The 23,784-nt window shown below is 33.2% G+C and overlaps 2 protein-coding genes across 2 annotated transcripts; one reads left to right on the top strand and one right to left on the bottom strand.

Moving 5' to 3' along the window:
* Positions 1-83: 83 nt before the first annotated feature.
* LOC112751416 (uncharacterized) lies at positions 84-5,559 on the top strand. The gene is made up of 17 exons (XM_025800552.3): positions 84-899; positions 978-1,090; positions 1,192-1,300; positions 1,375-1,439; positions 1,550-1,588; positions 1,924-2,020; positions 2,120-2,216; positions 2,615-2,678; positions 2,758-2,834; positions 2,933-3,011; positions 3,457-3,533; positions 3,629-3,713; positions 3,800-3,868; positions 3,955-4,022; positions 4,103-4,151; positions 4,337-4,792; positions 5,392-5,559. Exons 1-16 carry the CDS (start codon positions 833-835, stop codon positions 4,694-4,696), a joined length of 1,515 nt encoding a protein of 504 aa, XP_025656337.1. The 5' UTR covers positions 84-832; the 3' UTR covers positions 4,697-4,792; positions 5,392-5,559.
* A 2,587-nt stretch (positions 5,560-8,146) lies between these two features.
* On the bottom strand, positions 8,147-12,630 carry LOC112751415 (mitogen-activated protein kinase kinase 3). The gene is made up of 9 exons (XM_025800551.3): positions 12,153-12,630; positions 11,461-11,718; positions 10,839-11,057; positions 10,621-10,758; positions 10,364-10,531; positions 9,753-9,866; positions 9,490-9,597; positions 9,159-9,250; positions 8,147-8,695 (listed from the first exon to the last, which is right to left on the bottom strand). The coding sequence occupies exons 1-9, from the start codon at positions 12,258-12,260 to the stop codon at positions 8,335-8,337; spliced, it is 1,566 nt and encodes a 521-aa protein (XP_025656336.1). The 5' UTR covers positions 12,261-12,630; the 3' UTR covers positions 8,147-8,334.
* Positions 12,631-23,784: the final 11,154 nt, after the last annotated feature.

Here is a 23,784-nt window from a genome sequence, read left to right as displayed (position 1 = left end):
ATTTTTTTAAGAGACTGATGAACGTCATATTTTTGTCCGAAGGAATTTTTGGTTTGGTAGGTATTTTTGTTTTTCGTGACATTGATAAGGTTCTAGTTTTTGGTAAATTGATTAAGTTCTTTTTTTTTTTTAATTTGCATATATGTCTTTGAAGTTGCAACAATATTGTGCCTAGCCCATATTTACCAAACACATAATTAAAAAGGAATACTGCGTTGCTTGAACAAAAATTACATGAATAGAATGTCAAAAAGGAATTAAATAATAAATATTTTCATATAATATATCTAAACATCAAATTATTAAAAAAAAAAACATTTCAAAATGTTTTTTTAGAAGTTTATTAAAACAAGCCCTTTTATGTTGCATGCATAAGATATGATTCGAACTATCGGCACTTATTTAAGTGAACGAGTGAGTTGACCACTCGACCAACCCAAGTTGATTTTTTTTTTCTTTCGTGAACCCTGAGTTGTTTGTTTTTGTCTTGGCCCAACGTAGTTATTCAAACAAGCCTTTTGTCACAAAAAACAAGCCTTTAGTGTAATGAATGTTTATTTTCCGGCCGAATCCAAGAGCATGAGGAAAAAAAAAAGAAAATGGGTAAACCACCGAAATATTTTTTGGTCAGCGACAAAATTACAATAAAAAAAAGAGAAAGAATTCGATTTTCCCGCCATTGATTGATGTCCCGCTAAAATCTTCATTTTTACTTGTTCGCATCTTCCGTCTTCCATCTCCTTTCTTCTTCTTCTTCTTCTTCTTCTTCTCTGATTTCATTGCCTCTTTCATCTCATTTCGCTCTTCTCTCAATCCTTCAACCAAAATCACGATGGACGTTACAAAACGTAGCTCCGTCTTCACCCAAATCACTTCAAGGGAGCTCAATTCCTTCCGAGGTTTCCATCACTCACTTCAAAGCTTTCATTTTTTCTGTTTTTTTTCCCCTTACGATTTTCATTGTGTGTTCTTTTCAGTTCGCAAACGGCCTTACATGGATGGATTCGTCACTGGATTCGTGGAACACGGTGCTGTTGGAGTTCACCACAGCGAAGATGGTACCATTCCCATGTCCCTCTCTTTCTGTAAGGTACCACCACATTGCTAACCTTAACCTTCTCAACTTTGTTTATTCAGACCAAAGCCCTAATTTTTGTTGGCTCAAAATTATTTACTTATTTCAAATTTCAGACTCCCAAGTTTTCACACATTCTGGCTTTATCTGATGAAGATGGATACCTAAGCTTATTTGATTCGCGTAAAAAATTCTCCGTATTATCCTCGTTTGAAGAAAATGCAGGTTTGTTTTGTTTCTGTTCCTTGTTTGAATTTTGCATGACTTTTGGTGGGAATTTTACACTGTTTTAATCTCAGAGAAAGCGAAGATCTGTGAGTGGGTTTCGCATCTTAATGCCGTGTTTGATATCTGTTGGATTAAGGTAACCCACAATTATGCAGTCATATATTCACATTTTCTTTTTGAATTTTAATTTGATTAATTGTCTTTATACTAATGTCTCATAAGATTATGCTTTACAATTCTTTTCAGGAAGACACACAGATACTCACAGCTTCTGGTGATCAGACAGTAAGTTATTATGTTTGTGGCTATCAGTTTAGTTTACTACTGTTGACTAAAACAATATGTGCAATTTGAATGAATTCATGAATTTTTGAGCTGAGAATGTGTTGCTTTGTTTCGGATAGGTTGTTGCCATGCTACTTGCTAGGTATCCACTCAACAGCATTGCATATCCTTGAGTTTGCATTAGATATCCCCATTCTAAGTGCATCATTTCTGTTCATCTTATGCACCCATAGTTTTTAGGCTTTCATAAAACTCCACGAATAGATGTAGTGTACTATGAGTAGCTCACTTCTAACTAATTCCGTTTTCAATGTTACTATGTTGAACATTTACAGATGAAGGTATGGGATGTACAAGAAAAGAAATGTATTGGAGTGTTGACGGGGCACACAGGGAGTGTGAAGTCTATGTGTGCTCATCCAAATAATGCTGGTAATGTTTCATTCATCCAGAACTCTGGAATGTTTGCAACTGCAAAGTGATATATTAGCTGTTTACGTGTCTTACTACCTTTAATCTCCAAAATGACAGATATTATTGTCTCTGGTTCAAGAGATGGATCCTTTTGTCTCTGGGACTTAAGATGCAAATCGGCAACTAGGGGTAGACATGGAGAAGTTAGCATATGGTAAGTTTCTCTATATTTCTGCTGACCTCCTCCAAAGTTGTTTCCCCCCTCCTTGACTGTTAATCATTAGGGTAAGTTTGTGATTTTCTTCAAAAATACTCCTAATGTTTAGTTATGTTAAATTTTGTCCCTAACGTTTTTGATTTTGTCAAAATTACCCTGAACGTTAATTTCATGTAAAATGGTAGGGACAAAATTGATAACTTCCAAGGATAATTTTGACATAAATAAAAAATGTTAGGGACAAAGTTGAAATAATTGAAAACGTTAGGGACAAAATTGAATAAAATTAAACGTTAGATATATTTTTGAAAAAAATTACAAACTTTAGGAACAAAATGTATACTTTATCCTAATCATTATTTTTATTGTAACAATGTTTTGGGTTGCTTCACTAGTTCAACGGCTGTTGTCAAAGGAGCACATCTTTCATCTCAAGCAAAACGTGTCAGAAAGGGCAAGGTTAGTTGCTTATGGTTTTATTTTTGTAGTTCTTTTGAGTCACAAGCTAACCTTGTTAACAATGATTCTATTCTGTCAGGCCAAGTCGATGAGCATTACATCTGTTCTTTGTCTTAAGGACCAGGTTTCCATAGCCACTGCAGGGGCAGTGGATAGGTTAGTTGGAATCATTACTCATGAAACTGCATGTTGGATTTGTTATTTTTTTATTTTCTTTGCTGAACTAATTGAATTTACTTTGCAATTGGTTTCAGTGTGTTGAAGTTTTGGGATACCAGAAATTTGAAAAGTTTTGTTACACAGGCATCTCCTCGTCCTCAGTCAACAGAAAAGGTTGGTTTTAAATGTACTGCAAAGTAGAAGTCTTTTTGTGTTTCTATACAGTCAGCATGTTATCTTATATGTAATATGAGGCTATCTGCGGGGTTAAATGTTCTCAAAATAATTAATTCACCATTCTTTGGAGTGAAAATGTATATTGGTAGAAATTGTCAACTATATTGTGCTTTTCATGTCACTAGTATGTTAATTATTAGGTGAAAACTCAGGTGAAGTCGACTTCACGTGAAGTTGATAGCTGAGAGTCGTTGGATGAAAATTTAGTCAAATCAGTCAAATCATCTAACGGCTCTCAGATATCAACTTCACGTGAAGTCAACTTCACCCGAGTTTCCACCTAATTATTATTATTATTATAATCATTATCATTATTATTATTATTCAGAAAGCTTAAATTGATAGATAAAGTTTTTGACAGTAATCTTCATTGTTATTTCAGGAAAGATTACATGGCATATCTAGCTTGTCCCAAGATGAAAGTGGTCTTTTTCTTTCAGCATCCTGCATGGATAACTGGTATTTCAGCCATTTACACTTTGTATCCATGAAAATTTTCAATACGGTTGAGAAGACAAGTAAAATATAAAAATATATTGTCCTTTTTTATGCAGCATTTATCTGTATAACATCCTTCAACTTGACAAGGGGCCTTTCAGATCTTTTCCTGGTTGTCCCATAGAATCATTTTTTGTCAAGGTAGATTAAACAAAACAAGTATTCTCAAATGTTTTGCATCCTGTTCTCCTAATTTTCTTACCTATTGCTGATCTGCGCAATTCCAGGCTGCCATTAGCCCAGATGCGTCTCAAATAGTCAGTGGTTCTAGTAATGGAAATGCCTATGTCTGGCAGGTAACAATTTTATATTTTTTATGATTTATTTTACCAAGATAGGTTGCAATTGTGATATGACTTTACTGAAAACTTCCAAAAATCAGGTTAACAAGCCCCAAGCGACGCCTGTTATTTTGAAAAGTCATGATGCGGAGGTTACAGCAGTTGACTGGTAAATAGGAACTCTAGTGTGGTTTAGAATTTTAGTTCTCTTCATTTTAATTTGTACTTCTAACAATAGTTACATTACAGGAACCACTCTGAGATTGGTAAATTAGCAACTGCATCAGATGATTGCACAGTAAGCAAATTTATTTATTTATTTATTAATTTTAGTTCATTTAATTTGAGACCAAGTTGGGTTCCAAAACCAGATTATCATTTCCAAATTGCAATGTTAATTCCTTTACTGTCTATAACCTATTTTTAGTAGCAATGCTGCCTCTATTGCTTTAGCATTTTAACTTTACCAATTTCCATTTCTAGGTTCGGATTTGGAACCAAACCAATTATATCTGCGACAAAAAGACTTCATGTTCCATCCGCAGAAGAGTAATGGCAATGCCTTGTACAGAAAGCAAAATTCTACTGAACAATGAAGAAAAGTATCTCAAGTCAATAGACAATGAATCATTAGATCCCCCAATTAAGTTAGCCACTCCAATCACACCACCTAAAATTCTTGCACCTGAAGGGTGGCACAAGAACAAGCTGCCCTCAGGATTCAATCAAACTTCATCATCTGAAAAGACTCCAGAATCTGCTTTGAAGAGCCCCTCATCTGTTTTGAACCCTCCATCTTCCTTGAAAAGAACTATCCGGGACTACTTTTTGGCATCTTCATGAATCTAATATGCTTGTTAAACTAACTAAATTTTGTTGTCGACTGACAAGTTGCACAGTGGCAAGAGTGGTACGGAATTCATCAAATCATATTTTTTGGTAAGCATATTTTTCCTGAGGTTTCCTAAAGCATTGTTTTGTTTTATTTGAACTGGTCTAGTGTTAGTTTTGTCTAAAAAATCTGAGGTAAAGTATCAATATTGTCCTTGAGATTTTCTTAACCTATTTAGGTTTTTAAATATTTCAAAAGTGACTCCATGTTGTTCCATTGGTTACTCTGTCAAAAATCACTAGTGGAGATGGTGACATAGACACCAAATGTCTGTTCTGGCAAACTTTGATGATGTAACCTTTGAATATTTTCAAAGATAAAACTAAACAATAAAAGTTAAAGGAACATTAAACGATGAAAAATTTAAATTATGTTATGGCCTTTCCCAATCTTCAGCTATTTCATTTTTCAACTAAATTATGGAAAAACCTTGGGGTTTTATATAATATACATTCTTGGTATTCTTGATGCAGATAAAGTTGGGGATAACATTGAGTTATTTTTTAACGTTTGAGAATAAATAGGATGAAATTAATGTTAGAGAAAACATTGATATTTAGCTCAAACATTTAGGACAAAAATGATATTTTATCCTATTTAAAATTATTGTAGACATTTATTAAGTCATTTGTTATCATTTCTGCAGGTTATATGAAATGTAAATTGCTTAAAAGGGTTTGTTAGTTGTATAGGACTTCGTCTGTTGGATGATTCTTAAATCCTAAATTCAGATCAAGAATGGGAGGGGGAAGATTACATGATGGACAAATGTATATTTCTACTGATTTTCTAAAGACATTGGGTGTGTACGATATCTACTTGATGAGCTTTGACATGTGGTTGTGACAATGTTCTGAGCAACACTTAGGTTAAAGATTGGTGCCTACTAAACTATATGAACCTAAGCCTAAGTTGCTTGGTAGGTGCATCACAATCCCTGATCCCGGGATTTTGAAACTAGTTTTGATTTATCTTGTTGGCAGTGATCATTTCATGAATAGCAAGATTGGTAGATGAAAACATTACATTGCTAAAATTGATCAAAATAGCACGTAGTTGATTCTTGATTAGTGAAAAATGGTCCTTTGGAGCTTGTTTGTAGAGTGCAAAAATAATGAAAAGTGTATGTTAATTTGATATCTTGTAATTAATCGTTTCACTTAAAGCGCATGGATTAATGTAGCACTAATGTCACTGAATGCTTGCTTGACGGAGTCAAGCTGGTGGAAAAATAGATTTGAATGTGTTACCAAAATTAAGAATTTAACATACAAATAATGATTACATTGTGATATTTAGGATCATGTTTTAATGAAGATAAATTTTGATCGAGTCACTTTGTTTTCCGTGAGGAAGTTAGACTACGGTTTAGAAACCAAATTCTGGATCGTGAGTATTTTCATTTTTGAATGGTCTAAAGTTGTAAATTTAATTGAGATTCGGAAATATGTTAGATATATAATTATTTATTTATATTTATCTAATAATTTAAAAATTTTAAATAGATCGTTTTATGATATTAACATGGTACAGAAGATTCTTGTGTGAAAGAATATGTTAAGCATTTTAAAAATATTACATATACATAAAATATTGAGTACTTTTTTTGGTGTCTGATAAAAAATAGAAAAACAAAAAGAAAATAACAAATCCCCAACTAAAAAGTTGAAAATTTTCCTAAATTTTAGCAGTAGTCCATTCCTTATAAGGCTCATTATGCCTTGCAGTTTCTTTTCTTTGGCTAAGGACGCAGTTAGGGGTGGCAAAGTGGGTCGACCCACCCCAACTTGTTTCGTCCTGTCTAGGCTCATAGGCCTGTCCCGTCAACTAAACTGGGTTCAAAATATTAGTCCGACTTGCTTTATGGCGGGTTAGCGACCCACTTATTTCTTTTTTTTTTTTTGAAAAATAAAATTTATTAAAATTAATCAAAAATAATAATTAAAAAATTAAATACAAATAAAAAATAATTAAATTATAATATAAATTTTTTATTATCTTTTTTTTTTAATTTTCAATTTCAATAAAATTGTTTAAAATAATATTTATCAATAGAACCATCTTTATTTTAAAAAATAAGTCACAAGCATATATACGAAATTGTAAAATAAAATAAATAAAGTTAATAACTAAAAGAAGAATAAAAATAAAAAATGAAAAAAAGCGTTTAAAAATTATGTAATTATTAATTTTGTAATAGTAATCACTCTTTTATTTAATAAAAAAAGAAAAAAAATCATTGGCCCGACGGGCCGGCCCGCCCCGCCCCGTCAAAACCCGCAAATTTGGTGGTGCGGGTTTGGCGAATTTTTTTTATTTGGTGGGTTCCAAAATCTAGCCTGACCCGCCTTTTTAGCGGGTTCGGCGGGTTGGCCCGACGAGTTCGACCCGGTTTGCCACCTCTAAATACAGCACCAAATTAAACGAAGCATGCTAGTCTCTAACCAACATATGTTAAATTATATTTGTATATGTTATAAATATGTGTTTAATTTATTTTAATGTGTATTTAACATGTATTTTACATGAGTGATTGATGTTTAATATACACATAGCAGCATGGTTGAAAATATATAAATATAGGGGTGAATGCAAAAGAAAGAGGTGAAAGGTGAGAAATAAATACGTGGTTGAAAACTCTTTGTTCACTTAGGCTGCATTTGTTCATGGAGACATGACAGAATAGAATACTAAAAATTATCCTTTGTGTATTGTATTTAGATACGGTGTACAATACATTAATGTAATGCAGTATTATGTTTGAATACATATGGACAAGACTAAAATATTATATGAAATGACTAAAATAGCCATGTAATTTCAAATTTTCTGCATCAAATGCAAACTAATTTAATAGAGAATGAGAATACGTACTTAACTTACGTAGGAATACAGGAGATTACAAAAAGAATTGGTCTATGAACTAACAAGATAAAAATGGTATTGAAGTAATAACGATAACATAAAAAAAAGTAATTATCCATACCTGACAAAAAAAATAGAGAGAAGAAGAACGCAAAATAGAGAAAAAGCTCAAATTGAAGAAAATAAGAAGGGATAATAATAGAATAATAAAAAATATCTTTGGACAAAAAAAAAATTCATTAAAAAGTCCGAGTCCATCTTCCTAAATTCCGTGTCCATGGTTGTCCTTTATAAAAGAGTGGACATAAAAATATAAAAAACTGTCTTTGAGATAATGTGTTCAGTATCATGTCTCTATCTCCAAATACTTTTTAAACATTCGTTGTCTATGTTTCTGTCCTATCTTCAAAAACAAAAACAAACGCACTACTCGTTCAACAAGAAAGGATACATTGTCCTCTCTTCCTTTTGTTTTCTTCTTTATTTGTTTGCTTTTCCTCAAGATACCAAAAAATCTCCAAGAGTTAAAATACATCTAATCATAAACCAAGTTGGTTGGATTTATCAATGGAGAATGCAATTTCTCTCAAAATATGATACAACATCCCTTGGGCATGATATGAGAATTCATCTTAACTATTAACATATTTTCTCTCTCTTTCTTTTTTTTTTTTACAAGTTCATAGTATAAACATTATTGAAACCTTGATATTTTTAGAGTACATTATTGGCAAATATACAACTCTTGGTTAACAATGTTGTAGCATCCAATTAGGTTTGTTGCCTCCACTATGAATTGTTCATGAAATGTACCCAATCTCGTGCTAGGAATATCAATTCCAAGATCCTTGAAGTTTGGTAAGCCTTCTACTTGAATGCCCTCTCCACAAATGAGAAACTGATTCCCAATTATGAATGATCCTGAGACCCTGATTGCGACTCCATCTTCGCCGTGAGCACGACACTGAAGCTTTTCAACGACATGCACCAACTTCTCGGGAGGCCAATCGCCAAGTAACGTACTTCGAATACTCGATAGGGTTGTGAAGATATTGTTTGGACCAACATGTTGTTTCCCAGAGAAACTGCAAATATTGAAGGATAATATACACTTGAGTTTTTCCAACAATAACACAGATAAGGGAAATTTCAGAAATCATGTTACTCAATACTTGGTAATTCAATATAGTTCCTTTTCAGATATATAGAACTGCTGAATTAGGAACAAATAATCAACCCCATAGCCGAAAGTTTCTCCGAAGCAGATAATTTCTGTTGTAATAATCGGTCCCTATCTACTTTGATATATGTACGTTCCAGTCCTTATCTACTTTGAGTAAATGCCATTTCCGGTCCCTAACCAGGGATTGGAATGTACATATATCAAAGTAGATAGGGACCGATTTGGGTGTTTAGATTTCTTAGGGGGTGAGAAGTCCATCGGTCAAATGGTTAAGGACCGGAAAAGGGCATTTACTCTTTATTTTATTTATCATAGAAAAATGATGGATTTACTTGGAGAATTAAAACATAAAAAATAGCGCTCACTTGAAAATTGAGTTTTCATTATACAAGCTCCTTGTGTGTTGCCACAAATCATCAGGTCCATCAAATAGTAAGTAATAATGTAATGTCAACATCTGCAGAGAAAAGTGTAGAGTGAGTATAACATTCACCAAAAATAAGCATCAACAGACACTTAAGCAAAATGCATTTTTTTTTTATCTTCACGAAATCAAATGAATACAACAAGAATAACCACCAAGTATTGTTGTAATAGGTGGAATCAGCTAGGTGGATCGGACTATCGTATAATATCTCATGAAATGAACTCAAACGAATGTTTGACGGAGAGAAATAATGACGACCGGCTACTTACATCTGCCAAATCCTTTAATCTTTGTGTAGGATCAAAAACACTTCGAACAAATGCCGCTAAATCTATCTCCGCATTCTCATACTTTGTAATAAAAGGGTGCAAAAGAAGCTGCAGTAGGACAATGAAAAAGTGAAAAGACTATACTATTTACCAGATGAGAAACAAATGATCACAGAAATTAAATCAAAGGAGATAAATGAATAAATGCTAACATCCAACGGCGACAAACTTCCACCAATGCTAGATCATATAATTTTTCTCACCTGTTCTGCAGTTGGCCTACTTTCTGGATCCTTCTGTAAGCAAGCATCAACAAAAGAGCAGAACTCGGGCGAAAACACTTGTTTTGACGGGGATGGTGATGGATCATCCAAAATCTGCCACAAACAAGCATAATTATTATAAGACAAAATCACATGTGCACAATCACATTACCAGAATTGACATCACTTATCCAATGAGTATAAGATACTGGCTCCATTATTATATCATTTTCTCTCAAGGATCTCGGATTACATAGTTAAAGTTTCACATGGCAACATTGTAAAGGTCGAATTTTCAAATTTTTAGCCAACCTACTGTTTTTCCTAATGTTCTTAGGTGAATTTTAAGGAGACTTATTGTTTGCGCGTGCGCGTGTCTACGTGAGTTTATTGTAACAGGAAGAAGTTTTCTGTATCAAACAAGGTTGAACCAACAAAGTAGATATACATTGCTTCTTCTGTGTGATTTATGCTATCAAATACTATCAGATGATGATGTTTTCCAACATGAAACTTTTGCGAAAAACCAAAATTAGTCAGCAAATATATCCTTCTTCAGACATGGACATCTAATCAAATGAAAGGAAACATTGATAAGAAATGGCACACACCTGCAGCATAAGATTTACAGGACCCTCATTAGCTGTATATGGGAATTCTCCTGTTCCACACTCGAGGAGAGCAAGACCAAGGCTCCAAATATCGGCTGGATAAGAATAGCTTTCATTTCGGATTCTCTCAGGAGACATGTACGTAACAGTTCCAACAAATGTAGCACACTGCATAGTTACAATCATTGAAGAATGAATATGAACTCCACAGCTTGATAATAGTGGTAAACTGATGCTGTAATATTATCTGTACTAACCATTGCCACTGAATTCTCTAAGCCAGCACTGATACCAAAGTCAGTAATTTTCGGCTCCCCCTTGAGGTTTATGAGTAAATTGGCAGGCTTTATGTCTCTGTGAACTAAATATCTGACTCCATGAAGATATCTTAGACCCTTACAAAAGATAAAACACAGAGTACACGTCTCAGTATTTTATATAACAAAAAGTGTATATAAAATAATGTTCTACTTACATGTAGGAGCTTCTGAAACATGGATGAAAGAATAGGTTCAGGTATCCTTCTATGCTTTCGCAAGATATCTGCAAGCGATCCTCCATCCATATACTCCAGAGCTATGCTTATTTGTCCAGAGTCCGGAGTGTAAAATGCCCCATGAAACTCTACAAGACCCTGATAACAAGGCGCTTCGCATAGTGCCCTTATCTCTGTTAGGAGCTGCTGTCTTTTCTCCTAATTAGCACAAAAAAAGTACAGCTGTTAGTGAACGAGTTATTATCATTATATACTGTTTAATTTGTTTGGGAATGCGAGGGGAGGGTGGTATATCATTCATTATCGCCTAGTTGCTACATTGCTCTTTCTATCCATGAAGAAGCAAACAATAGCAAGAGTCACATAATAAAGTGTCTAGCAACTCCAAAACTTCAAAAACTGTTCAAATCGAACTTATACTACCTAGCATCAACTGAATGCCACATATTGATAGGTAGATCACATATATAGTTTATATTAATCATAAATAAATTTAACAGAAACACAAAGAAGCCAAGTTTAGCAGCGGAAATCAGACTCAGTAAAATTGTAAATGGCAAACTATAGCAAAACACCATGAAGTTTAAGAAAAAGGAAATACCTTCTCAAAGATATTAATCTTCTTCAAAGCTAGAATCCTATGTGTTGGTATATGAATAGCTCTCTGGACAATACTGCTGGCACCACTACCAATTGCTCCGAATATTCGCATCTCGTGGGAGGCACACCTATATGTTTTCTCACTCTGATCAGCAGTCTCGTGAACAGATCGAGATGTGCACTTTTGCAACCCAAGCTCATTGATATTGTACACCCCATATGATCTGCTCAACAAGTTCACGGTCCCACCATCGGATAACTTCACAACCGAATCAATTGAGAACCAGAAAACCAAAGTCATAATAGAGCATATGTGGAAACCAATCCAAAAAAGCATAATTAAGAACACCTCAAATTATGAGCTGTTTTGAACACACATAAAGCTAGTCCAAACATGTGCAAAAACATTTTGAACAATCTCAATAGTGCCACACTCTTGAGTCTTCAATGCCTAATTTTATCTTTTTTTGGGTTTTCCATGGTATATATCAACTTGGCATACTAAGGACTAATCCGTCACAGATCTGAGTTTGATTTAAACGTCTGTCACTAGCCAACAAGTTGTTACGTACACAAAGCGAAATTCAAACTCAGGACTTCAATGCTTAATTTAAAAGGTCCAAAACACAAACACATACAAATACATAATGACACAAATACATAATTGGAAGATAGAGAGAAAGAGGGGCTTACAGTGTAAGAATCACAAGGGTCCAAGGTTGAGCTTGTTGAGAAGCCCTTCTCAGCATCAAACAAAGGTACAAGCTTTTTCTTCAATTCCTCCAACCCAGTCATTGACATGAGTTTACAGCAAAAAAAAAAAAAAAAACGAATGGGTTTCAAAAAAACATTAAAAATAAAGGACCCAGGTGCCCGATGTTATTGGGGACAGAATAGACCGATCGAAAGCTACCTAGGAAGAGCATAATTCTGTGAAAGAAGAAGAAAAGGGGATCGAATTTCACGAATTCTTGTTCAATTTAAGGCTTGTGTGAGTTATGGTGGAAATGGAAAGTGAAAACAAGAAAAGAAAGATCGAGCCCGTGCGGTTCAAGGTTTTTGTTTTTCCATCGTGCTTGTGGATTTAGATCTTCGGCGGTTAAATTCATATGTCAGGGTAAAGTATTATTTTGTCTTAATTTGGTTCTTAATGACATAAATATCTTATTTCAGTTTTTAAAAAAGTTTAGTTAACATGTGATTTTAACACATAAATTCTTAGTGAAAAAATTTAAATATTTTAATAAAAAATTTAAATTTATAATCTTAATTTATATTTTTAAAGTACAAAATAGATAAATTTTTTAAAAAATTATAAATAATTTATTTTTTGGTTTTTATTATATTTTTCAATCCATTACTGAACTTTATTTAAAAGTCTATCATTAGTTAATGTATCACTACATGCACAAGACGAATTTTGAATTATTTTAATTTTAAAAATATTTTAAGCATATTTAATGTGCTTCAACATTAAATTTAATATGAATAATTAGTATATGAAGAATTAATAATATTTTATTTTACTACATAAATAAAATCGACTAACTAACGATGAACATCATAAAGAAATTTATTTAATTCTAAAACATTAATAATTAATTGCTAAAATGAATTATATAGAGTAATGCTCAACTTCGAATCACAGTTCATGAAGATGTGAACAGAGATTGATGAGTTTTGAAAAAGAGAAAAGTGAAGACCGATACTAACAAAACAGAAAGGAAGAAGTTTGAACACTCTAAGGTAACGTTTATTTTGGAGTATTAGGACTGAGACTAGGAGTTGAAATTTAGTATTGTATTTGATAGTAATTGAAACTAAAATTTCAATCTTAGGACACAAAATTTCAATTTCTTTAGTATCTCCAGAAAGTAAAGACTGAAATTTTTGAAGACAATGACTGAAACTTTAATAACATTTTATTTCTAAAATATCCTCATTTAACTTTTTAATGTCCAACTCTATCCCCTTTCTTTTTTCCAAACCCACAAGACAAAACAAAGCTGGACTGGCAAGACAGTCGGCGAGCTTTCTTTCTCCGGTGGCAGCACAGTAACATCGTTGTTTCTTTCTCTTCTCAGTCAAGCTGCCATCCGCTTCTTAGGTGCGTCATTATCTTCTTCTCGTTACCGTCATGCCGCATCCTCCTCTCGTCTCAATCACGTCTTCATCCTACTCACGGCAATTCTCGTTGTCCTCGTCTCTCAGTCACGCCGTATCCCAGTCATGCCTTTTTTTATGTTCCTCAACCTCCCATAAGTCATGCGTCTCACAAAATCACAATATGGCATCTTAATGTCACCACCACTTAACGAAGTAACGATGATATTGTAATCCATTTCTCTCACCGTTAAAGTTTGTTCTTATTTAATTAATAATCGACTAATTTACTTTTACTTTAAATTAATTGTTGAGAGTTTATTTGATTTATTTTTGTTATGTAGGTGAAACATTCAACGACGACTGTAATTGGAAGACGAGCGTAACGATGACGACAGAACTCACGTGAAGGTTAGTACAAAGTGAAGGTGACAATAACAACAGAACTTACTAGAGTAAAATCACATCTTCTTGAAGTTCAGGAGAAAGATTTAGATGAGTGAAAGAGAGGGAGAAGAGAAAGAACACGAAGGAAAAGAAAAAAAGGAGTGATTGAGTATGATTTTGTTTTATTTTTTTTATTAGTAAGAATATTTTAATAATTTTATTTATTTAAATTTTTATTTTTATGTTAAATTAAATAAAATACTAAAACATAACTCAATCTTGTATATTATACTGAAATAGGCTTCAGTCTGATCATTGCCCTATTCTGGTGCGTTGTAAAGGTCGTCCTCAGCCTAAAGGGAATCGACCTTTCCAATTTGTTGCTGCTTGGGCTACTCATCCTGGGTATAAAGATATTGTGAACCAGTCATGGTGGTCTGGTAATAGAGGAATTCATGGCAAGCTTTCAGAAGTACAGAAGAATTCACTAGAGTTTAACTCGAAGGTATTTGGTAACATTTTTGTTAAGAAATGTGAATTAGAGCAGCAGATTAATTATTTACAAAAGCGTTTGGAAGTGGTGGATAGTATTTATTTGCGTCAGAAAGAGCAACAGTTGCTTGATGATTATAATAATACTCTAGTGCAAGAAGAGCTCCTATGGTTCCAAAAGTCCAGAGAGCAGTGGGTAAGGTTCGGGGATAGGAATACAAGATTCTTTCATATTCAAACTCTTGCGCGAAGGAAGCATAATAAGATTCATGGCCTTTTTCTCAAGGATGGAGTGTGGAAAACTGATCCAGAGGTTCTGAGTCAAGAAGCAGAGTCTTTCTATAAAAGCTTATTCTGTCATTTGGATGATGTTGATTTGGGTTGCCTTGGTGATGTGCCTCTTCCTTCTCTGAATGAGGAAGCTTGCAATAATCTTACGGCACCAGTTACTATGGAAGAAGTCAAAACAGCTGTTTTTCACATGAACTCTTTTAAAGCTCCAGGTCCGGATGGGTTTCAAGCTTTCTTCTTCAAAGAATATTGGGAGATCATTGGTCTTGATGTTTGGAAGATGGTTAAGCAGGCATTCTCCGGTGTTACTCTTGATCCGAGAATGTTGGAGACTTTACTGGTTCTCATTCCAAAGGTTGAATCACCGGTATCTATGAAAGATTTCAGGCCGATTAGTCTCTGCAATGTAGTTTACAAGATCATCACGAAGGTCCTTGTTAATAGACTTCATCCTCATCTTGCGGAGATTGTTGGCCCGCTTCAAGGAGGATTTATTCCGGGACGAGGAACTCCTGACAACATCATTATTGCTCAAGAAGTCCTCCACTTTATGAAGAAGACTAAATCAAAGAAAGGCACACTGGCCTTTAAGATTGATCTGGAGAAAGCTTATGACAGAGTTGACTGGAGGTTTTTAGCTCATACCCTTAAGAGATTTGGTTTTCCTATTCCTACACTTAATTTGATTGTGAATTGTGTCACTGCTTCTTCCTTATCTATTCTTTGGAATGGGAGTCGTCTGAATGGCTTTACTCCTAACCGAGGTCTTAGACAAGGAGACCCTATGTCACCCTATCTTTTTGTGTTGTGTATGGAGCGACTAGCATGCTTTATTAGTCATCAGGTTGATTTGGGCTTGTGGGAGCCGGTTGCTATTTCTAGAGAGGGACCAAGAATATCCCATTTAATGTTTGCGGATGACTTGCTTCTATTCTGTAAAGCTACAAAGAGACAAGTGCAAAATGTGATGTTGGTTTTAGAGACTTTTTGCAAAGCATCTGGGATGAAGATTAATGTGGAGAAGTCTAAAGCGCTTTGCTCCAAGAATGTCTCTGCAACAAGGAAAGAGGTTTTCACTGGGGTATCCTCTATCAGATTTGTCCAGGATTTGGGCAAGTATCTTGGAGTTACCCTTAGCCATTCTAGGGTGACTCGTTCAGCTTTCAATGGTGTCCTGGATAAGATTCGGAGTAGGCTAGCAAGCTGGAAAGGGAGTTTACTCAATTGGGTTGGTAGACTCTGCTTGGTTAATTCTGTTGCCGCTGCTATTCCCACGTACCAGATGCAGGTCTCTATTTTTTCCAAAGGAATCATTAGTAAATTGGAGTCTATGATGAGGAATTTTCTTTGGAAAGGACAAGTTGATGGAAGAGGATTGAATCTTGTTAGTTGGAAGGTACTGGTTACTCCAAAAAAATATGGAGGTTTGGGGATTAGAGATCCTTATTGTGTAAATATTGCTCTTCTTGGGAAGCTAGTTTGGACTTTTTTCCAGCAGCCAAACAAGCTATGGGTCCAATTATTGGATGCCAAATACCGATCATCTCTATATGACTGTTTTAGTTATCCTAAGAACAAGGACTCTCCCATTTGGAGGTGTCTTTGCAAGGCTTGGAAAGTGTTGAAGGATGGGTTTGCTTGGTGTATTGGAGACTTGAACCAAAATTTTTGGTTTTCTAGCTGGAGGAGAGAAGGACGGTTATCTAATGAGATGGATTATGTCCACATTTCTGATTCGAATCTCCGGATACAGGATATTTGGTTGGTTGGTAGGTGGCATTTGGATACTCTTTATTCTCCTTTATCTCAAAATCTGAAAGATAATATTCTCTCTTACAATCCAGATGAACAAGCAGGTCCGGAAGTTGGTTGGTATTGGAGTGGGTCTGCTGCCAAAGTCTATGACTCACGCAATGGTTACTTGTGGTTGTGTAAGCAGCTGTTTGGTTGGGAGGAGAGGGAGAATTGGCTTTGGCTTTGGCGTCAGCTTGTTCCGGAAAAGCATAAGTTTTTAGCTTGGTTGTGTCTTAAGGAGGCTCTTCCTACTGCAAGTTTTCGCTTTAGAAGAGGGATGTCGTCATCGGATAGGTGTCCAAGATGTCTTTCTAGCCAGGAATCGGTTATACATTGTATTCGGGATTGTCCAAAAGCTCGGCTTGTCTGGCAAAGGTTGGATATTCCTTGTCATCCTTTGGATTTGAAGAACTGGTTCTTGTATCATAGCAGAGAGCACCCGTTCAAGTTCTTTTCGGGACTTTGGTGGATATGGCGAGCAAGGAATAACGACATCTTTAATCCCCATGAAACTTGGCCTCCGAAAAAAGTCATTTGTCTGGCATTAACTTCAGAAAAGGAGCTTAGAAATATTTTTGAATTACAACGTATGTCCCTTCCCTCTACTCTAAATGGTTTTTGGAATCCCCCATCCATTGGTACTTTTAAGATTAATTGTGATGCTAGTTATTTTGGTTCGGGTGATAGTGTTGGTTTTGCTTGTGTTATTAGAGATTGTAATGGGAGCTGACAAAGGGGGTGTTTGGGAATGATTGAGAGTAATAGTATTCTTCAAGGAGAATTGTTTGCTATTTGGAGAGGATATCTCTTAGCTTGGGATGTGGGTCAACGAGATGTTATTTGTGAGACGGATTGTGTGGAAGCATTTAATCTTGTTACTCAAGATGGTTTTGGGTTTATTGATCCACTGGTGCTCAAAATAAGAGATATCATGCATTGGAATTGGCGTGTTGACTTTCGTTTGATTATGAGAGATGCAAACACGGTGGCAGATACTATGGCAAAGATGGCGATGAAGTTACAACTTTCGCATGTGGAGCTTCTTTCACCTTGGGAGGAGTTTAAAAGTAGTCTTAAACGAGACTGTCCCTCTATTTAAGCAGTTCCTTGTTTTGTTTCTTTTGTTTTTCTTTGTTTAATTTATTTCAGTCACCAAAAAAAAAATATTATACTAAATACAATACAAAAATTTAATTTAATTTTTATCTCTTAATTTTTGTCTTTCTTCTAAATGTTATCTAACTTACCTCAGGGTCAATTACTTATAAAATAGTGCGGAAAAATATCAACTCAACCACACTAGCTACTAGTCAAAATTCTTAAAAAAAAAAAATATTGCTACAACAATATATTAAAAAGTAATACTATATACTCAAATTTTTTTATGAATCAAATTCAATCAAGTTAAATAATAAGATTTAGAATAATACTAATCATAATTTATTTTTGTTCTATTAGATTAATTTAATTAAATTTAATTAATAAAAAAAATTAGATATATAGTATTATCCTATATTAAATGCAGGACTAGAAAACTCACTTTTTTAAAGATGGAGGAGTATGCTCGAAGGTCGAAAACTCTTAGAGAAAGACCTGTATTAAAAGATTGGTGCCGGAGATTGCAACTATACGTTCCCAGACCTATGGCTTGACCACAGTCACCGTTTTCTTCAAATCCCCTATGCTACAAAATTTTCCGTTTTCTTAGTTTCATTATTTTTTTCTGGTAATAGTTCTCTATTAAATTAATGAGAAAATTTTTTAGTAAATAATTATTTTTAACCATCAAAAATTTAAATACTGATAAAATTAATCACAAAAAATTTAAATTAAAAATATGCTCATGAAGATGAATTTTATTTGATAAAAATATTCGATCATAAAATTTTTGTTAATTCTATTAAAAAATTACTTAAAATTTTTAAATTATTCCTATCATCATCAATCTTTTTTACAAAACTATCATCATCAACTTTAAAACCTTCAATCCAATTCTATTATCAATAATGAAAATCATTCCCACCTTTTTTAAATTCTAAACTCCAATAACAACTAATTCAAAGTTTTAATGTCGAAATTGCTTAACAAATGACGATATAAAAAATAGAGTTACAATGTTGACAAAAACAATGAATGAAACATTAAAACAAAATTTTCTTATCATACCATTTTATAAAGAACATCTATGAAATTTATTTCATACCTTCAGTTTCATCCAGAGCATATGAAAATCATGGAACCAAGAGGAAGTTAGGCTCGTATCTCTCTCTTTCCCTTTCTCTCTTTCTTTCTCTTTCTTTTTCAATTTTTTCTTCATTTTTTCAAAGGGTAAAAAAAAAAAAACTAAATGTTCAATTCAAAAAATTTCAAAATTTTTAATTGATTTGTTTCCTCACATCTTTTTATGTGAGTTACTCTCAAAAAAGGACCTATACTTATTCATTTTAGTTAAATTTTTTGCGACAGTTGAACAAACATGGAGAACTCTAAATTTGAGGTTATCAAATTTGAAGTTGAAGAACATAAAAAAAAGGAACGATTTTCAGATTAACTAAATTTGATTTAGAGATCACGGATTTAAAGAGGATCCGCTTTAGAATTAGAAGAAATTCTAATCGAAAATTTAAAGAACCCTAATCGGTGAACGAAGGGTGGCGACAGCAACAGATGGTAGTGTGAATGGAGAGGATAGCAAAGTTTGGAAGAGAGTGCCGAAGAGATGGAGAGAGGAGTTAATACTCAATTTGGTATTTAAAATTTGACGTTGTACTTAAATTGACTCTTAAAATTAAGATGGACTCAATTTGGCTCCCAAAATTTATAATAGTAACTCACGTTAGTTCTTAAACTGATTTTTGTGGACGACGTGTTGATTTTGTACGTTAATTTGTTAAGATTTGGACTCCTTTCGACTAAATTTTATGTGATTGAGACCTACTAGACTTCCTAAAAGTTTGATTGGCTTCCTAATATTCTTACAAAGACGACAATAACAAGTTCAATTTGAAAATTTTGCGGTTCTGAAAGCAACAATCAAGTTTCTAGAGTTCTAATAAATTTTTATTATAAAATCTGGACGAAAAATCCAAATCGTAACAAATTAATATACCAAGTTAACACGCCATTAACAGAAATTAGTTCAAGAGTTAATGTGAGTTATAATTATAAATTTCAAAGTCTAATTTTAGCCTATTAAAATTTTAAGAGTGAAATTAAAATCTAACTTCAAATTTCAAAAGACAAATTGAATATTAACTCATGGAGAAAGAGTTACATTTGTAATATGTAACCTTACACATGTAATTGCGAATTTATAGTCAATTTTGTTTATCTTGGATTTTTTTCTTTCCATCTTATCATAACAAAAAATCCAACGAAGATATAAAAAACCTTTTTAGTAGTATGTGTTAGGAAATTATTAATTTTTTAATTTATTTATGAGCAATATATATATATATATATATATATATATATATATATATATATATATATATATTATAATCACAAATTAAGTTATTTCACATTAAATGATTTATATAACAATGATTTCATTTATTGTCATTAATATTAAATTTAATAAATTGTTATTATTTTTTATTTAGAATTAAATGAGAATAAAACTAGAGATACTATTTTATTTAGATTTTAAGATTTAATAGGTACCACACTCAAATATAAATAGTAATTTCAAAATTTCGGTCCCTAATATATCAAAGTCGATTCCGTAATTTTATATATATATACTTTCACATCATATATTTTTAGTGATTTAATATGGATGATCTAAATTTATTAGAATTGTGAGTAAAAACCATAGGAGAGAATATTATAAATTTATAATTAAGCAGCGAATCTAATTTTACTTTAAAAACTAATTTAAGAAGGGAAGAAGTTATAAACATTACAAAAATCAGCTCATTTATGAGAACTATAAATATATAATTTTCGTGCCAAAAAATATTATTTGAAATAAATATTTATGGATGGATAATCTCATATCATTGGATAGAACAAATTCTGGTAATATTATATTAGAATTAAGTTATAAATTTTATATCTATTAAAAATAAAATTTCTATAAGTTTATAAATATGAAATAACCATTATCTTTTGGGAGTTAGTTTTTTATTGACTTATTAAAAAAAAGAATAAAGTTCTATAATCAAGCAAAATACGTAATTAAGTTGTTATAACCGTTTTTAACATCCTGCGTTTCTTCTTCTTTTTCTTCTCTTTCGCGTTTCTTCTCCTCCCCCATTGATATTACTACTTCTTCTTTTTCTCCTCTTCTTTCTCTTTTTTCCTCATCTTTCTCTTTCGTTATCATCGTTGTTACCACCACTTATTAAACCACTCTTCCATCTTAACTCATGACAATAATAAAGAAGTCTCGTGACTCACAAATTCAGCCCAACAAAATACATAAATTCAATTACAATTTTAGTCTTTATTATCTTATGTTATCTTATCTTTGTGATATCTTCTTATTTTATCTTACTTTTACTTTTATCTTTCGTAGGCAATGTTCTATATATATTTAGTTTTACCTTCACAATTCAATCAATCAACAATCAATAAAAGTTTCTTCATCTTTTCTCTTTATTTTTCCTATTCTTTTACAATTTTATTATGGTATAAGAGCTCCTCTTAAGCTTTGCTGACATCCATGGATAAACCAACCAATTTAGACCTTCTTCGAATTGCTGAGCTGCCTCCCTACTCTGTCCTAGGTCAAGGAGAAAAGGTATACCAGCAACTTCACCAGGAGCCTCTTTTGGACCTCTCGCCAGCCTAGCACTCTTCTTTCATGGCACTTTCTTTCAATAAAGAAACTCGTCATTCAAACCAACTTGGACTTTTGTCAAGTCCAACTACTCATTATCTTTGTTTTTTCAGTACTTTTTCTACTGTTAACAATTTTTCAAATAGAGATTTATTCTTGAATACTTGAATCATTGATTTTGGTGCCACAGATCACATTGCATCAAATTTATCTTGGTTTATTTTTTACACACAAATTTCTCTTATTATTGTTCATTTATCATATAGTTCTCAAATTACTGTTTTTTATACATTGTTCAATTTTCACCATGCTTTGTTCTTCATGATGTTCTTTATTTACCTCATTTCAATTTTAATATTATGTCCATATCAAAAATTACTTCGGCACTCAAATATATACTCACTTTTTTATTTTCTTCTTGCACTCTACAAAGCAACAATTTGGAGACGATTGATTTGGGCAGAATGAGAGAGGAATTATATCTTCTTGAACCCAATTTCAGTAAAAATCTATCCATTACACATTCCATAAATCTCATCCAATCCCACCCATTACATCTTTAAATATATGACATTTTCGTTTAAGACACATTTCTGGACAAAGACTTAATCATTCACATAAACATTTTCCTTTTATCTCTATGCATCATGATGAGGCTTGTGACGTTTATCATCTTTCTAAGCAAAAGAAACTTTCATTTTCTCAAAGTTTTAATAAAGCCAATGCAAGTTTTGATTTATTACATTTTGATATTTGGGGTTCGTTTCGACAAAATTCTATTCATAATTATAAATATTTTTTTACTAATATTGATGATTTTAATCGCTTTACATGGGTTATTTTATTAAAATCAAAAGGAGAAGTGCAAAATCATGTAAAAAATTTTATTACTTTAGTTGAAACACAATTCAACTCTAAAGTCAAAGCTATTCATTCTGATAATGGACTAGAATTCATTTTACATGATTTTTATGCTTCAAAGGGCATTATTTATCAACGTAGTTGTGTTGAAACTCCTCAACAAAATGGAAGGGTAGAACGCAAGCATCAACATATTTTGAATATAACTCGTGCTCTTATGTTTCAATCTAATTTACCATCATCTTTTTGGTCGTATGTTGTTAAACATGCTGTTTATTTACTTAACAGAGTTCTATCATCCGCAATTAATTTTAAAACACCATTTGAAATTTTATTTAATCATCCAGCAAATTATTACGACCTTAAATTTTTTGGATGTTTATGTTTTGTTTCTACCTTAATAGCAAACAGATCAAAATTTGATCCAAGAGTTAAAAAGTCTGTGTTTATTGGTTTTCAACATGATTTTAAAGGATATATTGTTTATGTTTTAGAAGATAAAAGAATTGAGATTTCTAGAAATGTGATTTTTTATGAAATGATCTTGCCTTTAGTCACAAAAAATGTCCAATTCCATACACTCAGCCCAACATTGCCAAACACATCTTCTCAAAAACAAGATTCAGTTAGTCTTCCAGTTGGACCCTCACCCATACCTATTGACTCACTTCCATCAAATTCTTTCTCTTCTCCAACAACCCCTCTTTCTTTCTCACTGTCGTGTCCTGACCAACTTGAACCCATGACCCTCGAATCTATTTCAAGTCATACAATCTCCCCCTCTTTCCATAATAGACACTAACCCACCATTATCTCTTCATCCCACGTCACCTTCCTCGTCACCTGAGCAACCCCGTCCTCGTCATTCCGACCGACCTCACCGACCTCTAGCACATCTTTCTGATTACTTGTGTAATTCCTCTTTCACCTCCACAAATCTCTCTCCCTCAAAGTGTCATTATCCTCTATCTTTAGTTATGCCTTTTTCTTTTCTTTCATCTTCTCATCATAAGTTTCTTTTATCTCTACATTTTGATGTTGAGCCAAAATCTTTTAAGGATACCAATCAACACTCTAATTGGCGTAGTGCTATGAAAGAAGAGTTGGATGTTCTTGAGTTGAACAAAACTTGGCGTCTAGTTGATTGCGCTGCAGGCGTTAAGCCGGTTGTCTGTAAATTGGTCTATCGCATCAAATGCAAGTCTGATGGTTCATTTGATCGATATAAAGCACACCTTGTGGCTAAAGGGTTCATTCAGACTGAAGGTGTTGATTTCCTGAAAAACATTCTCCCCTGTTGTCAAGCCTGCCACTATCTATCAGATTAGTTTTGACATTGACCTCTATGAAGCATTGACCCATACATTAGTTGGATGTCAATAACGCTTTCTTACATGGAGATCTTTCTGAGGATGTTTATATGACTCTGCCATTCGGGTTTACATCTCCTCGACCGAATCAATACTGCAAGTTGCTAAAGTCATTGTATGATTTACAATAATCTAGTCGTATGTGATATGATAAACTTTCTCATGTTTTGCTATCTCATGGATATCAGCAGACTTTATTTGATTATAGTCTATTTATTAAATTCACTGGTACTCAAATTTCTAT

The sequence above is a fragment of the Arachis hypogaea genome, chromosome 15 (assembly GCF_003086295.3).
Source record: "Arachis hypogaea cultivar Tifrunner chromosome 15, arahy.Tifrunner.gnm2.J5K5, whole genome shotgun sequence".
NCBI lineage: Eukaryota > Viridiplantae > Streptophyta > Magnoliopsida > Fabales > Fabaceae > Arachis > Arachis hypogaea.
Note: the sequence above shows the minus strand (reverse complement) of the source record. Positions and strands in the feature narration are given on the sequence as shown.